This window comes from Thamnophis elegans, chromosome 12 (genome assembly GCF_009769535.1).
Source record: "Thamnophis elegans isolate rThaEle1 chromosome 12, rThaEle1.pri, whole genome shotgun sequence".
Lineage (NCBI taxonomy): Eukaryota > Metazoa > Chordata > Lepidosauria > Squamata > Colubridae > Thamnophis > Thamnophis elegans.
In genome coordinates this window covers 32,528,100-32,547,948 of record NC_045552.1, presented here as the reverse complement: position 1 = coordinate 32,547,948, position 19,849 = coordinate 32,528,100, and the positions used below count along the sequence as shown (strand labels likewise).

The 19,849-nt window shown below is 40.1% G+C and overlaps 1 protein-coding gene across 1 annotated transcript; it reads right to left on the bottom strand.

Annotated features, from left to right (window-relative positions):
• Positions 1 to 1,623: 1,623 nt before the first annotated feature.
• LOC116515947 (uncharacterized protein C1orf109 homolog) lies at positions 1,624 to 3,845 on the bottom strand. Its single transcript, XM_032228276.1, has 4 exons — positions 2,724 to 3,845; positions 2,466 to 2,630; positions 2,259 to 2,380; positions 1,624 to 1,867 (listed from the first exon to the last, which is right to left on the bottom strand). Exons 1-4 carry the CDS (start codon positions 3,029 to 3,031, stop codon positions 1,827 to 1,829), a joined length of 636 nt encoding a protein of 211 aa, XP_032084167.1. The 5' UTR covers positions 3,032 to 3,845; the 3' UTR covers positions 1,624 to 1,826.
• Between the last annotated feature and the right edge of the window lie 16,004 nt (positions 3,846 to 19,849).

Sequence of the window (19,849 nt, the reverse complement as noted above, 5' to 3'; positions counted from 1 at the left end):
GATTCATAGCTAACTCAAAAATTATGTTGGAGGATTTCTCAATAGTTGAAGGCATCAAAAGAAGTGCGATCAACTCCTGAATCCTCCATTCTTCAATATCTTCATAATTTGGATGGCAATGCTCATCAGATTTGCTGATGATACAGGCATATACATTTGGGATAATATCCTAAAAACCAAAAATAAAATCCCAACTGATATTGATAGGTTGGAGATATAGGCTAAAAATAACAGGATGAAATATAGCCCAGCAGATGAAATTTCGTCACTTAGCAAACATAAATCAAATCCATAGCGATGAAATGGAAAATATCTGGCTTCATAACTACACTTTTTTTAAAAAAAAATTTAGAACAGCTATTTACTCAGTAGTTTACCGAGCATCAACCAGTGGTACAAAATGGCCACAAAAACCAAAAAAGCATAAGGCTACATCAATTGAAGCAGAATTTCTGGAGCATTCCACCTTCTTTGGCACTAGTCCAGTTCGGGACACTTTGAGGGATGCAGAGAAATTGGAACAGATTCAAAGAATGGCAACCAAGATGATCAAGCACTAGAAACTAAAACTTATAAGATATTTAGCCTAGAGAAGCCTGAGCAGAAATGCATTCTTCACATACCTAAAGGAAGTTACTTTGAAGCAAGTCAAGGTAATTTGTCTATCATGCCTGTATGCAGAATAATGGATTTAAGGAACAGCCATGAAAGTGAAGGGAAAAAAATCTTACTCATTGTAAAAACATTAAATAGTACAACAACCTCCCACAACACTGTATGCACCACTGGCCAGCAAATGGTCTGGCATGCTCTAATTGGATTCCTGTTAGCAGAGGGGTAGAGTGGACAAGGCCTTCCAACTTCTATGAAAAGGGAGCCAGAGCCAAGGACAGCACTGACAGGAATCTGCCAACAGAAGAAACAAAACTCAAGCGTCTTAGTTCAGGCACTGATACACCAGACCGTACTGAACTTTTGTGCTTCAAGCAGCAGCCTCTACATCAGCATTGGGTAGCTGCTGGCATACCACCTCAAGCCAATACCACTTTTAGGTTTAGGCAGCTACTTAAACCACTTTTCATAAAAAAGGAAATGCCATAAAACCCAGGGGGTAAAATTACTTGAGCCATTCTCAAGGCATTTTTAAGAACTGCCAATGAAGAGCAAGGCAACTACAAGCCCCAGGAGCTAGCTCTCCAGAAGGAAAATATTTTTCTTACTTTTATTACCTGCAAATCATAAAATGGTCAAATTATGTTGGAAGCCAGTTTCTCTGCTGATGTCGTCTGGATGTGGGGACTTATAAAGGAACTTACCTTTTATTTTTATAGCTAAGTAAGGAAAGAGATGACTCCCCTTCAGAGTTTCCCAGGTTTGCTTCTCTTCTTCATGAGAAAGTGTAAGAGTGCCTTTAAAGTGGGTCAACAAAACCAGCACATCTCAAATATGAGCAGTAAGAAAACCTGAATGTCCTTGGGCAGGAGTCCCAAACCTTCTGTCCATGGCTAGGTGGAAACCAGGAAACACTAGTGGGCAAGCAAGTGTGCTGCCTTTGCGCTAGCTTCGTGGGCTAATTTGAGATTCCTTTAAGAACTGTGCTCCAGGTTGGAAAAGAGTCTGAGCTGCAATAGTACAGTATAGTCTTTATTGTCATTAAACAAAATAAATACAACTAAATTGGTTAGAAATTAAATAGTCACACAATCCTGCAAGTGGGGCTCACCCCAAGGCAGACTCCAAGTCCAGGTGCCTTCGAATAGCAGGGCCGGCCAGCTCTTCCTGAAGAATCCTTCACTGGGGGTGAGCAAACAAGCTGCTTTGTGCTCTCAGGTGTCCTCCAGGAAGAAGGTGGCTTTCAGCAACGTTTCTGGGCAAGGGAAGAAAAATAGTTTTGGTAAAATATCTGCCACAGCTCCTTGGTTTCACATCTTGCTTTTTCCCCAGGAGCTACCAGCAGCAGGTTCTTTCCTGCCTTCCTCTCCAGAACCATGCTGGGTAGGTTGGGCTGTGCCTGAAGTGAGCCAGGAGAGTCCCTGGGCCCCCAAACCCCCCACCCTCCAAGGGAGGACCCCTGCCAGGCGCCCAAGAGCTTTCCAGCCAAGCTCAGGCCAGTGCTGGGCCCAGGCTCGAGCGGCCAGCCTAGGTAACAAGTCAATGCCGGCCGGGGCCGCAAGTCTGCCCTGCCTCAAGGGCTTCGCAGGAAAGGCTCGTGCGAAGGCGCGCAAAGGGCCGAAGGAAGGCCTCCGTCGGCCGGTTACCTTCCACGCGGTCTCCTCGCTGCCCGTGCTGCATTATCCGCTCCCAGGCCTGGGGGGCCACCTGCATCCCTGCCACATCCCGGTAGCTCAGCGAGAGCAGCAGCAGCTGCGCTTCCAAGTACCTTGGCGAGGTTAGTTAAGGAAAGCTCAACCGCCCGCCCGACCTTCCGTCCTTCCTTCCCCGCGCGCGGAAGAGGTGAAGGATACACCACGTGGTAGAGCGCCTCGGCGTCCAACAGCCCGGCCACCAGGTCGGCCCAGGCCGGGAAGGGTGCGTGGGGCTGCTGGGCGGGGGCCGCGTCGGGGCCCCCGAGCGCCAGCAGCGGCACCAGACGCGCGCCGACGGCCTCCCGAGGCTCCCGTAGCGCCGGCCTGCCAAGAGAAGAGAAGGGGAGAGGAGGGAGGCGGCGGCTGGGCTGGGTCCAACCGGGAGTGGGGAAGGGGGGCGCCGGCCCTCACCCTTACAGCTTCTCCTGGCGCAGCTCCGCTAGCAGGGCCTCCATGCCCGCCCGCTGCTTCAGCCGCAGCCGCTCCGGCAGGCGCGTGAAGGCCCGCAGCGGCGTCTCCCCAAAAGACACCCTCCGCGCCGCCTCCGCCTGCAAGGCCACATTGCCCAGGGTCCGCAGCAGCGGCAAGCAGGCGGCCAGAGTGTCCCGCCAGCCCTGGTGCTGCTCACGGAGGACGCGCAGCCCCGACCGGAGACCGCCCCGCAGCCGCGCCGCTTCCTCCGCCTCCATCATCGCCAGTGTGGCCTCGCCCCTCCCCGCTGCCATTTGCGGACAGCTCGGCTTCTTCTGCTGCCGCCGATTACTGTTAGCTTTTATTTAAGGGATTGTAGGACTCCCAAGATCCCTCTCGGAGCCACTGGCGTTAAGCCAAGTTTCTCCTACTTTGAACTTCTACAGCTGGTTTTTCTTGCCTAAGTGTAAAAAATCTCCAACTGTAACCGACGATTATCCTGCTATTAAAGGAGGTCGTAAGTGTGCACCTTGCCTAGGACCAAGCTTGTCTTGTTGCAACTTCTCCTGAGCAACACCTTCATGACTTGTGGCATCCTTAAAGTTTGTTTTGTGAAACACACAAGCAATCTGACCTTGAACATTTATAATTTCTGGAAGCAAGCTGATTTTTCATCTTGTCTCTGACTCAGAAAATTTCTAAATCCAGAGGCACCAAGGATCATGGTTTTTTGGTATTGTATTTGTACATGTATTTGCTATATTAATATTGGGAAAAATTACAGTGGCATTTCCATAAATGCATAGGTGTGCCTCGTTTTATGGAAATTCGGATGCAGAATTCCAAATGTGGTCTAACAAAGCAGAAAACTGCAGTATACTTCATTGGCATTTTTGGAAGCTGCAGCACATTGCTGCCTAGGACTGCTGGATCCTTCTGTTAAGCCAGGTACCAACTATTCTACACCTGCAATTTTGGTTTTTGTTGCCTAATTCTAAAGCCATAGTTTCCTCAGCAGTGAATTTCATTTTTTATAGGTCTCAGTATTCAAGTGTGTCAAGATCCCTTTGCATCTTGACCTTATCTTTTGAAGTAGGGGTCACCAACCTTTTGGACCTCAGGGACCACTAAATTCATAATTTTAAATCCCACAGATACTAATATGAATCCAGTGCTTTCTCCCCCCCCCTTCCTGGTTTCTCTCTCCCCCCCTTTCTCATCTGTCTCTCTCTGATTCTGATTCTCCAGTGGTCGCTGGGTCTTGCGGGCTCTTCTTCCGGCCTTTGTTGGTGCTGGATGCACCTCGGTCACTTGGAGAAACACAACCTGCTCTCCGCCCCGAGACACTCTCCTGACCTGGCTGCGGCCGGTACTCCTCAGCTCCAGGAGAAGGGGGTGTCGTCTCCCCCCCCCAATTGTAAAGCATGCTAAATTTAACTGTGCTGCACAAGGCGCTATGAGAGCAGTGGGAGGCCATGGAGGTGCCAACAGCAGTGGTGGAGAGAAACAGCTGGGCCAGGCCAGTGTCTCGGAGTGGAGAGGAAGTTGTGCATCTCCCCGAGCGATTGAGGTGTGCACAGCGCCAAAAAGGGCCAGAAGAAACGCCCGTGAGACCCAGCAAGAGATGAAGCAAGTATAGGGGTGCTTTGCTCCCGCTCTGGAATATCCGTCTCCACCCTTACCTTCTCAGGCCAGGCGAAGCGTGACTGTGAGGGGAGAGGCGGGGCCAGTCAGTGGTGGGTTCAGCTGACAGGGGGGGGAGCAAGCAACAGGCACTGAAGGGCACCACAGGGGATGAAAGAGCCACAGGGTTGCCAACAACCTGTTGCTCGGCCTACCTGTGCTGCACACACACAACCCTTGCCACAACAGCCCATTACTTGTTCCAGCTGGAGAGGGCTCTAATTACTGCACATTGTGCCACCTGCAAAGTTGCACATTGAACAACTACCCTTACGGCGAGATTCCAGCCCCACCGAGATGCTGGCCCATCTTTATTCAGAGCTCTAAGTCACAGGAGTGGCCCATTGGTCATTCCAGAGCAGCTCTCCACCCACTGCAGCCACCAAAGTTTTCTCACGGACCACCGGTGGGTGACCACTGTTAAAGCAGTGGTCCCCAACCCTACTCCATGAGATCGTATCAGTCTGCAGCATGGCAGAAACTGGGCTGCGCAAACAAGCAAAGCCCCATCCACAGGATTGCAGGCAGAGGATGAAACCACACCCGGGCCAGTTCCCAGAAAAACATCTCTCCATGAACTGGTCCTTGTGCCCAATAGGTTGGGGCAGCTGTTCTAAAGCCTAATTTGGTTAACTCATTTAGAGTGAAATAATGTCCTCAATTTTTAAAAAAATCTATATTGATTGTTGATCCTAATTATCCTTTTACGATTCTGCTTTTTAGTAGGGGACAATTTTTTCCTTTTTTGTAAAGGACATGCAAACAATGAATTAAGCAGTTCTGTTATCTCCCTGCGGTCACCTCCTGCCATTCTCTCATTGGTGGACTGATCATATTTTGTTTCTAACATGTTGAAAAAAACTTTTAAAATATTTTAAAGCTTGTTGCAAGTCGTAGTTCATTCTGAGTCTTAATTTCCGACTATCTTGCAAATTCTAGCTTATGCTGGTATTCTGCGTTAGTTATGTCCTTCTTTCCACTTTTACTGTGGTTTCAGTTTATCAGAAAGTTCTTATGCAATCTTGCTGGTTTCTTCTTTTCAGGTACTATGCTAGATGGCTTTTATATTTTTCGTTTCTCAAGTTTCTGGTTTTCCCTTAACAATTTATGGAAACCTTCCCAAGCTCCTTTGTTGAAATCAACTCTTTTAACATCTCTAAGACATTTGTTTGATTTTATTCTATTGTTTGTGTCTGCATTACAGGTGAAACTAGAAAAATTAGAATATCATGCAAAAGTTCATTTATTTCAGTAATGCAACTTAAATGGTGAAACTAATATGAGATAGACTCATTACATGCAAAGCAAGATAGTTCCAACCATGATTTGTCATAATTGTGATGATTATGGCTTACAGTTCATGAAAACCCCAAATCCACAATCTCAGAAAATTAAAATATTGTGAAACGGTGCAATATTCTAGGCTCAAAGTGTCCCATTCTAATCATCTGATTAAGCCATAACACCTGCAAAGGGTTCCTGAGCCTTTAAATGGTCTCTCAGTCTGGTTCAGTTGGAACCACAATCACAGGAAAGACTGCTGACCTCACAGTTGTGCAGAAAGCCATCATTGACACCCTCCATAAGGTGGGAAAGCCTCAAAAGGTAATTGCAAAAGAAGTTGGACGTTCCCAAGTGCTGTATCCAAAGCACATTAATAGAAAATATGTGGAAGGGAAAAATGTGGAAGAAAAGTTGCACAAGCAGCAGGGATGACCGCAGCCTGGAGAGGATTGTCAGGAAAAAGCCATTCAAAAGTGTTGGGGACTTTCACAAGGAGTGGAATGAGGCTGGAGTCAGTGCATAAAGAGCCACCATGCGCAGACGGATCCTGGACATGGGCCTTAAAATGTTCGTATTCCTCTTGTCAAGCCTGCCTCCTGAACAACAAAAGTCAGAAGTGTCTTATCTGGCTAAAGAAAAACAGACGTGGCCTGTTGCCTCAGTGGCCCAAAGTCCTCTTTTCTGATGAGAGCAACTTTTGCACCTCATTTGGAAACCAAGGACCCAGAGTATGAGGAAGAATGGAGAGGCACACACTGCAAGATGCTTGAAGTCCAGTGTGAAGTTTCCAGAGTCCAGTGTTGCTTTGGGGAGCCATGTCATCTGCTGGTGTTGGTCCACTGTGCTTCATTAAGTCCATGGTCAACACAGCCATCTACCAGGAGATTTTGGAGCACTTCATGCTTCCTTCCATAGATGAGCTTTATGGGGATGCTGACTTCATTTTCCAGCAGGACTTGGCACCTGCCCACACTGCCAAAAGCACCAAAACCTGGTTCAATGACCATGGGATTACTGTGCTTGATTGGCCAGCAAACTCGCCTGACCTGAACCCCATGGAGAATCTATGGGGCATTGCCAAGAGAAAGATGAGAGACTGAAAGCAGAAGGCTGCTATTGAAGCATCCTGGTCTTCCATAACACCTCAGCAGTGCCACAGATGCTGATAGCTTCCATGCCACACCACATTGAGGCAGTAATTGCTGCAAAAGGAGCCCAAACCAAGTACTGAGTACATATGCATGCTTATACTTTTTTCAGAGTCGATATTGTTCTATGTACAATCCTTGTTTTATTGATTGCATATAATATTCTAATTTTCTGAGATTGTAGATTTGGGGGTTTTCATGAGCTATAAGCCATAATCATCACAATTATGACATCATGACTTGAACTATCTTGCTTTGCATGTAATGAGTCTATCTCATGTATTAGTTTCACGTTTTAAGTTGCATTACTGAAATAAATGAACTTTTGCACGATATTCTAATTTTTCGAGTTTCACCTGTATGTTGAATCCAAAATCACATGATCATTCTCCCCCAAGTTCAACCCCTGCTATAATTTCATCTGTTAGTGAGAATTAAGTCCAGTATAGATGGACTTAATGGTTCCCTTCTCTACCTGTTGGGAGACAAAGTTATCTGGTGGGTTCATCAGGAACTTGTTTGATATTCCATTGGTGTAGTTTGTTTCCCAGTTGATATCAAGGTAGTTAAAATCCCCCATTACTCTTTGTAGTGTACTCTTCAAATTTTGACCTGACCATTCAATAACAAAGTTACAATGGCCTTCAAAAACTGACTTATCAGCTATCTTTGAAGTTACAACTGTTGCACTCCTATTGTGCACATGATCACTCACATTTATGATGATTGCAATTTACAACCTTCCCAGCCAACGTCTGACAAGCAAAGTCAAATGGAAAAATCTAGATTTGCTTAATAGGATCTGGTCACATGATGACTCACTTAATGATTGCATCACTTAGCAACTAAAAGTCTGATCCCAATTGTGGTTGTTAATCAAGGACTACCTGTACATGCTCCATTAGACAGACTTATCTGCCAAGACCTTGAATTGGCTGAGCATTGAGTAAGGAGCACTTGACTCCAATAAACCTCATCAAAGGGAAAAACTGGGAGCATTAAGAAGCTCAAAGATAAAACTAATGTTGAAGGAGAAATTGGGTTGTGAATGGCAAAGCCCTGTCCTAGCTGAGGCCTTTCCTTATCCCTGCATTCAAATATGTTCAACTTCGGTTTTAGAAACACTATAATTTTATGGTTGACAGAGCTAATTTTGTATAATGATTAAGGCACCAAGGTGGAAAACAGGAAACCATGAGGTCTACTCCTACCTTAGGCACAAAGCCTGCTGGGTGTTTCTTTTTTGTTTTGTTTTTTAATTATTTTTATTTTTTATTACACAGACAACAATGGGAAAGGGAGAGGATGGGGAAAAAAGGGGGGGGAGGGGAAACCCATCTTCACATACAATATGTCGTTTAATCACAGGTGCATCCCTACTAAGTTTATACATCCCGTATCTCTCTATTGTATATTTAATAAGCACCACAATAAGCTAGGGTTTAAAAAACAAAAAACAACAAAATAAAACAAGGGAGAGAGAAAAAAAAGGGTAGGGGGAGGGGGGGAGGCCAAAAAGGACAAAAAAAGGTCCAAGAAGGGAAAAGAAAAAAAAAAAAAGAAAAAAAAAACCATCCTCACATGCAGCATGTCGTTTGATTACGGTTGTTTTAACATCTACATCTTCAAATAATGTTTACCATCTCAGATATTTCCTCTAATGTAACTAAAGCTCTCATTTTCCTTCTACCATATATATTCAGTTAACATTAGCATTGTTTTCCCCCAGAGAATATACTTCTATTCATTGTTAATCTTGCATTTCATACCTTCAAACAGAGATCTTATTCCTTCATTGTTCAACAAGGCATCGCTGCCTATATATACCAGTTTTCATTTGTTCCCCTATTAGAATTGCCTTATCAGCAGCGAAATATCATTATAATAAGTTCTTAACCTTATACATTATATCACCAGACCTTATATTAGTACTTCCTTATATCATTGTTGAATTATTTCACATCATAATTATATCATCATTTACTTTTTCCAATTAAGGCATAAGTGTATCATTTTTCATTTCCAAAATTTTGTTTTTTTTCCCTTAGCCATTGATAAAACAAGTCCCATATCTTATAAAATTGTTCATCCTCTTGCTCTCTAATTTCAAATGTCAATTTACTCATTTCGGCACAGTCCATTATTTTTCGAATGATTTCTTCCTCTTTTGGTATTGTTTCATTTTTCCAGTTTTTTGCAAATACAATTCTGGCTGCTGTTAACACATTTACAATCAAATATTTTAAGTCTTTGTTGTAGGTTTCTGGTAAAATTCCCAATAAAAGACCTCTGGTTTAAAGTCTATTTGTTTGTGTATCATTTTCTCCAACCACATGTGGATTTTAGTCCAGTATCTTTTGGCTTCAGTGCAAGTCCACCACATGTGGTAGTATGAGCCAGGTATCTGGTGACATTTCCAACACTTTTCTGATTTATTCTTGAACATTCTTGCGATTCTGGTCGGGGGTAGATGCCACCTGTAAACATCTTATACAAGTTTTCTCTATATGCAGTAGACATTGTCATTTTATAATTTTGAGACCACAATTTCTGCCAATTCTCTAATCAATCCCATACTTAAAATTTTTCCCCCAAGCAATCATAGTTCTTTAACTTGTTCTTCATGCAATTTAAACTCCAATAAATATCCATATAGTTTTTAATTACTTTTTCATCGGTACCTGTTAGAATTTTGTCTAGCTCAGTCATTTTATTATAGAGACCTTTAGTTTTTCTATCTTCATTATATCTAGATTGTATCTGTACATATGAATACCAGTTCATTTCCATCCCTTCTTGCTTCAACTCTTGACTAGATTTGAGCTCACCCTCTGTATTCAATAATTCTATATATCTAACTGTTTGTTCCTTTTTATGTATTATCGGATACGAGAATGCTTCAATTGTTGATGTCCAGACTGGAATTTTTAAATAATGTAATTTTTTAATCTTTTCCCAATTTAACAACAACGCCTCCCTTATATAATGTCTTCTAAAATAACCATGTGGTTTAGTTCCCTTATACCATAAGAAAGCATGCCATCCCAACAGCAAATCGTGACCTTCTACGTTCAATAATCTAGAGTTTTTTAATGATATCCACTCCTTAGTCCACATCAGGTTTGCTGCCTGATAGTATAGCTCCCAATCGGATAAACCAAACCTCCTCTTGATCTAACATCTTGTAGTAATTTAAGCTTTATTCTAGCTTTTTTCCCTTGCCAAATAAATTTCAAAACTATTTTATTTAAGTCTAGAAAAAAATCGTTACCCAGTCTAATTGGGATTGTCTGAAACAGATATAGAATTCTAGGTAGAATGTTCATTTTAATTGTGGAAATTCTTCCCATCATTGATAAATGCAAGTTTTCCCATTTCTCCAAATCAATTGCTATTTGTCGTTTTAATCTGGTATAATTATCCTCTTTAAGAGTGCTACATCTAGGTGATAAATGTATCCCCAAATATTTAATCTTACTTGTGTTTTGAATCTGCAACATTTCTGACAACTGTTCCTTTTGTGTAGCTGGGATATTCTTTGTCATGATCTTTGTTTTATCTTTGTTTATTTTCAAGCCTGCTACTTCTCCATATTCCTCTATTCTTTCTAACAATTTGGGTGCGGTTTCTAATGGATCTTCAAGAATGAAAACTAAGTCGTCTGCGAACGCTTGCAGTTTATACTCTTCTCTCTTAATTTTCATTCCTCTTATTTCTTCTTCTTCTCTGATCTTTCTATTTAAGACCTCTAGTGTTAGGACAAAGAGTAGCGGTGATAGTGGGCAGCCTTGTCTTGTACCTCTCTTTATTTCAATCGGTTCTGTTAGTTCTCCATTTACCATTATCTTTGCTGCTTGTTTCTGGTATATCGTTCGTATACTTTGAGTGAATTTCTTGCCAAAGTTCATCTGCTCCAGTTGCAAAAACATAAACTGCCAATTCACATTATCAAAGGCCTTCTGCGCATCGAGGAACATCAGTGCCAATTGTTTTTCTGGGTGGGCCTCATAGTATTCCAAGGTATTCAAAATTATTCTCATATTGTCTTTGATTTGTCTTTTAGGTAAAAAGCCATTTTTATCTGAATGGATGAAGCCATTTAAGTATTTTTTAAGTCTCTCAGCTAGTATAGATGCAAATAGCTTGTAGTCTGAGTTTAATAAAGAATTGGTCTATAATTCTTGATTTGTGTTAAATCAGTCCTCTTCCTTGGGTAGTAATGTGATATACGCTTCTGACCATGACTTCGGTATTTGGTTCTCAGTCATCACTTCATTCATGACTTGTAGGAGTGGGAGGGTCCATATTTCCTTCAAATGTTCTGTAGAATTCCACGGGTAGGCCAGCTGGTCCTGGGGCTTTCCCCATTATTTTGTTTTTAAGTGCCTCTGTTAGTTCCATCATTGTTATTTTTCTTTCTAACATTGTTCTAGTTTCATCTGGTACCTGGGGGAGATTGGCATCTTGTAAATACTTTTGACTCGTCCCTCCTCCACCTTCTCTTGTTCATAGAGTTTAACGTAGTAGTCATGTATAATATTTTTTTTCGGTATTTCCATATTGAATTTCTCCTTGTTTATCTCTTAGTTGAAGTATTTTCTTTTTTTCTCTCTCTTTTTTCATCTTATATGCTAACCACCTGCCTGGTTTGTTCGCATTTTCAAAATAATTCTGTTTGGCACCTCTAATTTTTGTGCCAGTTCTTCCTTTTCTAATAGGTCCATTTTGTGTTTAATTATGTCCATTTTATTTTAACATCTTTTTTTGTGGTGCTCTCTGTAGGTCTCTTTCAAGTATTTTATAGTCATTGTCTAAGGCTTCATGCATTTGTCTTTTTTTTGAGTTTCTCTTCCTTGTGTAATCTATTGTCAAACCTCTGATAACAGCCTTCATTGTGTCCCAGAGATTCTGCAACGACGTATCTTCTTTCCTATTTTCTTTTAAAAAAAGGACTAGCTCTTTTTCCATTTTTTGTACAAACTCTTTTTCTTTCAATATAGTGTTATTTAGTGTCCATCTAGATCTTGCCCTTTGGCCTTTCCATTTAATTAAAATTGGATTGTGGTCCGCCCAGGTACTTGCTTCAATCTCAATTTCTTTTATGTTGGAGCTCAACTCCGCTGAGACCCATATCATATCTATTCTAGAAAATGAAGAATGTCTATTTGAGTAGAAGGTATATTGTTCTTTTTTAGCGTTTCTTTCTCTCCATATATCTTTTAAATTTAGTTCATCTGTCATCCTAAAAAAAGATTTCGGCAGAGGCTTCCTATTTAATTTTTTTGTTTTATGTGTTTTATAGTCCATATTTTGATTCACAATGCCATTAAAGTCTCCCATCATACAAATATCAGCATAGTCTAGTTCCAAAACTTTTTTGTGTAGTTTTTTGTAGAATTCATCTTGTTCTTCATTGGGGGCGTAGATTCCAATTAGGAGTGTCTTTTTGGTATCCATAATTTCCACCATCAAAATTCTTCCCTCTTCCTCTGCGTATACTACTTTTGTTGGGATGTTGCCTTTAATATAGAAGACCACTCCTCTTTTCTTACAATTTGCCAATGATGAAAACATTTTCCCAAGCTTTGGTTGAGTTAGTAAATGTTCATATTTCTTTTGAATATGTACTTCTTGCAGACAGATTATGTCAAGTTGTAATTTCTCTAATTTATGGAATACTTTCTTCCTTTTAGTTCCCGAATTGAGTCCATTAATGTTAATTGTAATCATTTTTCTTTCTTCCATGTTTATACTTTATATACAGGGTTTGTCGCTCTAGTGGATCTAGGTTCTCGTTTTTCTTTGCGGCTCCCATTCCCTGTCTCCCCTTCTTTCTCACTTCCACCTACTGCTCCTTCTATTTTTTCGGTCGCGGTTGCAGGTGGTTCCAGTATTTGTATCACTGCATCGTCTTTCCCAGCTTTCTCCGCCGTTTCTCTAAAGTATTCTTCGTAGAAAGCTTCTGCCTTCTCAGTTGTATCTATCCTGTGTCTTTGTCCTTGCCAAGTACATAATAAACCTTCCGGTATGAGCCATCTGTAGTTAACACCTTTTTTATCAATACTTTGGTCAGAAATTGATATTCTCTTCTCCTCTCTCTCACCTCTCTTGGAATTTGTTTGAGTACTACAATCTCCTTACCTTTATATTCTAATTTTCTATCTCTTGTTTTCTGTAAGATTTGTGATTTAATTGTTTTCTTAGTAAATCTTACATGCACTTCCCTTGGAAGAGCATTTCTCATTGCATATCTTGTGTATACTCTAAAAGTCTCATCAATTGTTTCTTTTATTTGGTCCTGGGACATCCCCAGAACATCTATCAAAATATTTGAAATTATCTGAACTAAGTCCTCTCCTTTTTCTTCTTCTATGTTTTGAAATCTTAAAAAAAATTCAGACCTGTCCATCTCCCATCTTAATATTCCACTGCTCTCTCTTTCTACATCACTTAGTCTGATCTCTAGCTTTTCAGTTTTCTTCTCTCCTTCTTGAATCTTATTTTCAATTTTTTGAATCCTATTTTCGTATTTCAGCATCCAGTTGTGTATACTTTCTACTTTTCCTTCCATATTATCAACTTTTTGCACTATGCTTTGGTTTTGTTGTTCCATTGCCTCCATTTTTTTTACAAGTGTATCGTTTCCTGCTTGCATTTTCTGCATCATTTGTATAAGTGTTTCAAAGTTGGCTTCCTTCTCTTTTTCCTGATGGGACATCGTCTGTGTTGTCCTCTGGCCTCCCGCAGGTGAGGGGGCAGGGGTTGATGTAACGCCAGAGGCAGCTGCTTTTCTACTCATAGCCAATTAGTATTAGAGGGTGGAGGGTTATAAGTATGGTGGATTAAGTACGTAAAGTACACAGAGGAAAGGGGGGGGGGAGATAAGAAAAGGGGGAAAAGAGAAAGGGAAGGAAAAGAGAGAAGGGAGAGAAAAGGAAGGAAAGAAAAGGAAACTTTTTTTTTTGTTTCAAAGATGAAATGCAGTAAGAATGCAATAAAATATATATATATATAAATAAGAGAATATGAAATAGTAAAAAAGAAAAGGAAGACACCCCCCCTCCAAAAAGGGGAGAAGGGGTGCTTCAGTTACAAGTGAGAAAAGAAAGAAGCAGAAAAAATGTAAATAGTCAAGAGGTGATCCAAAGGTTAAAAAGAATAATCAAAACAGAAAAGAAAAAAAAATGTAAAAGATCAAAAGGTCGATGGTGATGATCAAAAAAGAAAAACTCAATGTCGATGTCTCCACAGCTGGTAATATGAGAATGGTGTTGGGAGATGAAAGGATGCCAACAAGCTAAAACAAATGATTTTTTCCGGACTCTTTTTCCCCCCCCCCCTAAGATAAGAGTCTCTCCAAGGTCACTCTCAGCTTTGCTGTTTTATCTCACAGGTTCCCAGCTGCGTAAACACGTAAATCAAATTCATTACAGGGAGGATTTTAATAACAAAGTTCGAGTCCACAAGATGGCAGTGTTGGCTTGTAGTTTGTAGTTTACAGCTTGTTTTAGTCCGTCGTGGCGTTTGTTAATTACTAATTGTTAAAAAAAAAAAACATCAAAAGGGCTAAAAGGCAACGAAGAAAAACAAACAAAAAAAAAACCAGATCTTCAAAGCACTTTAAGTTTGAGATTTAGTGCCCCATTAGATTCAAAGTTAAAGGTATCGACAACAAAGAGAAGGAACGCAAAAAGCCGATTCAAATTACAGGAAAGTCCAGCCCGGCTTCCAGGAATTAAAAAAAAAGGAACAGGAAAATAAACTTCCAAATGGCAAACATTTATCACCGCCGCTTTTCTCACTTATCAGCCTTATTTTAAACTAAGTTTCCAAATTTAGAGTGTTCTCTTTCCAACAAGAAAAAAGGATTTAAAACTCACATCAAACGACATGTTCATATTCAGCTCTCTCTCTGGGCCTTTGCAGTTGCAGTCAGCATCGAGCCGATCCGGAAGTCACTGGATTAGGAAGGCTTTCCTTAGGTTCCCAGAGATTTTGCGAACATCTCTGGGACCACTGGAGTTCCCCCCACGTCACTGTCTCTACGGGACAGCTTAGATTCAAACGAATCCTCCAAAAAAGACTCCGGTATAGATGGTCATTCAGGAAATGCCTGAAAGTCCGTCTTCTCACTGCTAAGCCCCGCCTTCTTCCCCAAAGCCTGCTGGGTGTTTTTGATCTTTGCAGCTTTTATGTCTGCGAAGAGAGGGGGGCCAGCCAAGGCAGAATCATCTCCGTGCCGGAATCTCCAGCTGCTCTCTGCAGCACAAAGTAAGATCCTCCCACTTAGAACAACATTTGAACTATTTGATTTTAATACAAGCAGAGCCCATATCTGAGAACTTCATTTGTTTATTTAAATCCTAGCTTCATTTTTACAAGATCTTCCTTTGTTAATTTGGCTTTTAAAAAAAAAAAAAAGCTTTCAAATGGTTATGAATTCTCCATAACAACGCTCACCTTCTTAATCTTCTTGCAAAGAACAGCATAAAACTTCAAAGGAAGGGAGTGATTCATTGCTCTGCCTTATGGCCGGCCAGCAGATTTTTATTAATTAGTTTCACTTCTACAAGATTCTATAAGACTTTTTTTTATCAACTTTGCTAATATATATTTCTAATATAGAGAAGTCTAAAATGGCATTGAATATGCTGAGCTGTTTCGTTACAATGCTTTTTTTCTGAAACCTTCTGAAGTCATACGGAGCTAATAAAGGGGTGATTTAATACCTCTTTTCGTAGCTGCATAGCGGGCCAGTAGAGTTTGATTAATTGCTTGAAGACAATACTTGGAATGGCCTCAAAACTAAATCCTGGTCTGAAACCCCCTCCTAGAAGTACATCCCCAATACCTGGCACAAAGTCGCAGCCTCCACCCTCTATGCCCCCTACTGGAGATTTGCTAACGAAAGAACTTTTTTTGGAAACTTTTAGAGATTTTAAAGAGGAGATAAAAGAGGAGATAAAAGAACTTAAGGCGGACTTGTATGATAAAATTGATACCAGGGTTGCTAAAATGAAAGATGATATGCTGGGACTTGTAACTGTACTGACAGAACATGTTTCTGGAATTGAAGATAGTCTAGAGGATCTTAACGAAGCTAATACCAATTTGACATCCAAAACTGAGGTGGTGCAACAAAAAGTTGAAAACGCTGAAAAAGAAATTATTATGATACAGTACAGGCAGATGGAGCTGGCATTAAGAGTAAGGGGGTTGCGTGAGGATAAACAGGAGAACTTGAAACAGATTATTTCAGAAGCTTTTGATTGTCTGATGGGAAGACCGGGGTCTAACTTTGACTGGCAGATCGATAAAGCTTATCGCGTTAATTCTTGGGTGGCAAAACAGAAGCAACTCCCCCGAGACATAGTTATATATTTCACTACAAGAGAGTTCAGAAACATGATATTACAAGAGTCTTATAACACTAGGCTCCAAATTGGGGGTCAGGATTTGACTGTTTTGAAAGAAATACCACCTCAAATGCTAAGAACCAGGAGAGACTATGCTTTTTTAGTGGAAGAACTCAGAAACCATCAGATACAGTACAGATGGGACGCACCATTTGGTATTATATTTACATTTGACAGGCAACGATATCGTCTCAACTCCGTATGGAAAGCTCGAGATTTTTTATCACAATATTTTGAAGGCGGGACACCCTGCACCATCTGGATCCGGAGAAAGACCACAAGAAGGACAAGACAGACAGCAAACCACACAACTACCAGACAAGATGTACCATCTCCCCTCCCTAGAAGGGCAAGGTGTTATGGAACAAAGACCTAGCCATATGACTACCAGACAAATGGAAAAACAAGCTAAAAGGCAACAACCTCAACAATCACCGGCCATCGATCAAGGAGTTACAGCAACAAGTTCAGAAGCCGTGGGAGGAGCTAGGCCAAAGGTTAAACAGGCCATGCAGGAGGCTCTAAAAAAGCTTCAGGTAACCAAATATGACAACTAAGATTTTAACATGGAATGTCAATGGACTGAATTCTCCACAGAAGAGAAAGAAAATATTTCACTATCTTAAACAGTTTAAGAATGATATAATTTATTTGCAAGAAACTCATATCAAATCAACTGATCAAAAATATTTGATTAACTCAAAACTTGGTCAACATTTTGTAGCTTCTGCTATGGAAAAGAAAAATGGTATAGTTTTATACTTAAGAAAAGACATCAAAGCTGAATTAATTGAAGCAGATTCCTTTCGAAGATATATCGCGTTAGATCTAATCTTAGAAGGGAAAAAGACATTACTTTTGGGAATTTATGCTCCTAATCAACAGCAAGACGGATTCTATAGAAATCTTCATGCTAAATTAGTACAGTGGGACTATAGGTCTTGTATACTATTGGGTGATTGGAATGGTGTGATAGACAGTAAAAGAGATAAGAAGACTTCTCGCCCAAATACTAAGATGTGAGCAAAGCTACCCAAACCTTTTTTTGACATGATGGATGACTTTGAATTGAGAGATATTTGGCGAGAAAGAAACGCAGAGGAATATGATTTCACTTTCTTTTCTGATAGACATCAATCCCTTTCAAGGATTGATTTTATACTAATCACTAATGATTTGCTTTCTAGGGTGAAGAAGACAAAGATTGCGGCTAGGGTCCTTTCAGATCATAACCCAGTTTGGATGGAATTGGGAAGGGCAGTGCAGGCAAGAAGGTCTTGGAGATTGAATGAAAACTTATTTAGATATGAAAAGTATATTAATGATTGTAAAAAATTGTTATCTGAATACTTTGTTTTGAATATGAATAAGGGTACACCTATGGAATTCGTATGGGATGCAAGCAAAGCGTATATGAGAGGAGTGCTGGTGAATATAAATAAAACACAGATATAAACAAGGGGTAAAACGAACAGAATTGGAAGAGGAAATTAAGAGGAAAGAGTTGGAGTTAACAATGAATCCAGGCGATACAAAGGTTAAGGAAGCAATCACCATATTAAAATCTCAATTTGACATGTTGATCTCTGACCAGGTAGCCACTAGTTTATTATATGCAAAACACAATACTTTTTGTAACGCAAACAAACCTGGCAGATGGTTAGCTTATCAGATTAGGAAAAAAAGGAAAACTCGGAATATATCTAAACTGACTTACAGAGGGAAGGAGGTGTTTCAACAGGAGGAGATTCAAAAGGCATTTCGGGAATTTTTTACAAAATTGTATAAAGGGGATAAAATTAATGGTTTAGATATAGACAAATATTTAGATAAAGAGAAAATACCCTCAGTTAGAGAAGAGCACAGGCAAAAATTGAACCAACCAATAATCTCGGGGGAAAATTTGCAGGTAATTAAGCAATTAAAGTTAGGGAAAGCACCAGGTACAGATGGTTTGACAGCGGTTTACTATAAAAATTTACAGTTAGAAATGGTAGAACCTCTTAGAGAATTATTTAATAAGATTCAAACGGAAGGTAAGCTGCCTCCATCTTGGAAGACAGCGTTTATATCTTTGATACCCAAAGAAGATCAAGATACTACCCAACCAAAAAATTATAGACCTATATCACTACTTAATGTAGATTATAATTTTTTTACTAAAATACTAGCAAATAGGTTAATGCTGGTTATTCAACAATTGATACACACCGACCAAACAGGTTTTATACAGGGGAGACAGATGAAAAGTAATGTTAGATTAATTATTAATGCATTAGAATATTTGGGAAAGAACAACCAAATTCCTGCTGCGTTCATATTTTTGGATGCTGAGAAGGCCTTTGATCGAGTTAACTGGCAATTTCTGTTGAAGATATTGCAAAAAATGCAGATAGGAGATAGCTTTTTACAGTCAATTAAAGCAATATACCAACAGCAAACAGCACAAATCATAGTCAATGGAAGTTTAACAGACTCTTTTCAAATTGGAAAAGGTACAAGACAGGGCTGTCCTTTGTCCCCATTATTGTTTATTATAACTTTGGAAGTATTGTTGAATAAAATACGAGGCTTGGATGGTCTAAAAGGGATCAAGATTAGGCAGCAAAAATACAGAGTCCACGCTTTTGCGGATGATTTGGTCATAATATTGGAACAACCGCAGGAATCCAGTATGGTTTTAATGAATATGATTAATCAATATGGTCAAGTGTCTGGTTTTAAAATAAACGTAGGGAAAATGAAAATATTAGCTATAAATATGAATACTAAACAAAAGGAAGAACTAGGAGGGATGCTAGGATGTGAGGTAGTCAAAAAAGTCAAATATCTTGGAGTTAATATTTTAACTTCAAATGGGAAACTATAAGCATAATTATGAACCACTTTGGCATAGTATACAGATAGAGATGAAAAAATGGGAGAAATTGCACTTATCTTTGCTGGGTAGGATAGCGGCAGTGAAAATGAACATCTTACCAAAATATTTATTTCTCTTCCAAATGTTACCTATACTTAAAAAAGATGCGAATCTTTTAGAATGGCAGAAGGGTATCAACAAATTTGTATGGGCAGGAAAGAAGCCGAGGGTAAAGATGAAAATAATGCAAGATGTACGCGAGAGAGGAGGCTTGAAATTACCTAACCTAAAACTATATTATGATGCAGTGGCGCTATCTGTAATTAGTGATTGGATTCATTTAACTAATGATAGAATATTGAATATTGAGGGACACGATCTGGTATATGGTTGGCATGCTTACCTGTTATTCAACAAAAAATTGGACAAGAATTTTAAAAATCATATTTTAAGAAATGCTTTACTGCGGGTCTGGAAAAAATACCAATATAAATTAAATGACAAGATACCCATGTGGGCAATTCCTAGACACGCAATTGAAAATATGAATATAGCACAAAAACAGGATAGAATTACTTATAGACAGCTTCTCATTTTGGAAAGGGGGGTACTACAACTAAAATCTTTAGAGGTATTAAAAGAGGAGAAGGTAGTTCAAACATGGTTCCAGTATGGGCAATTACAGGCCAGGTGGAAAATAGATGAAAAAATTGGTTTTATCCAAGTTGAGGATAATCTGTT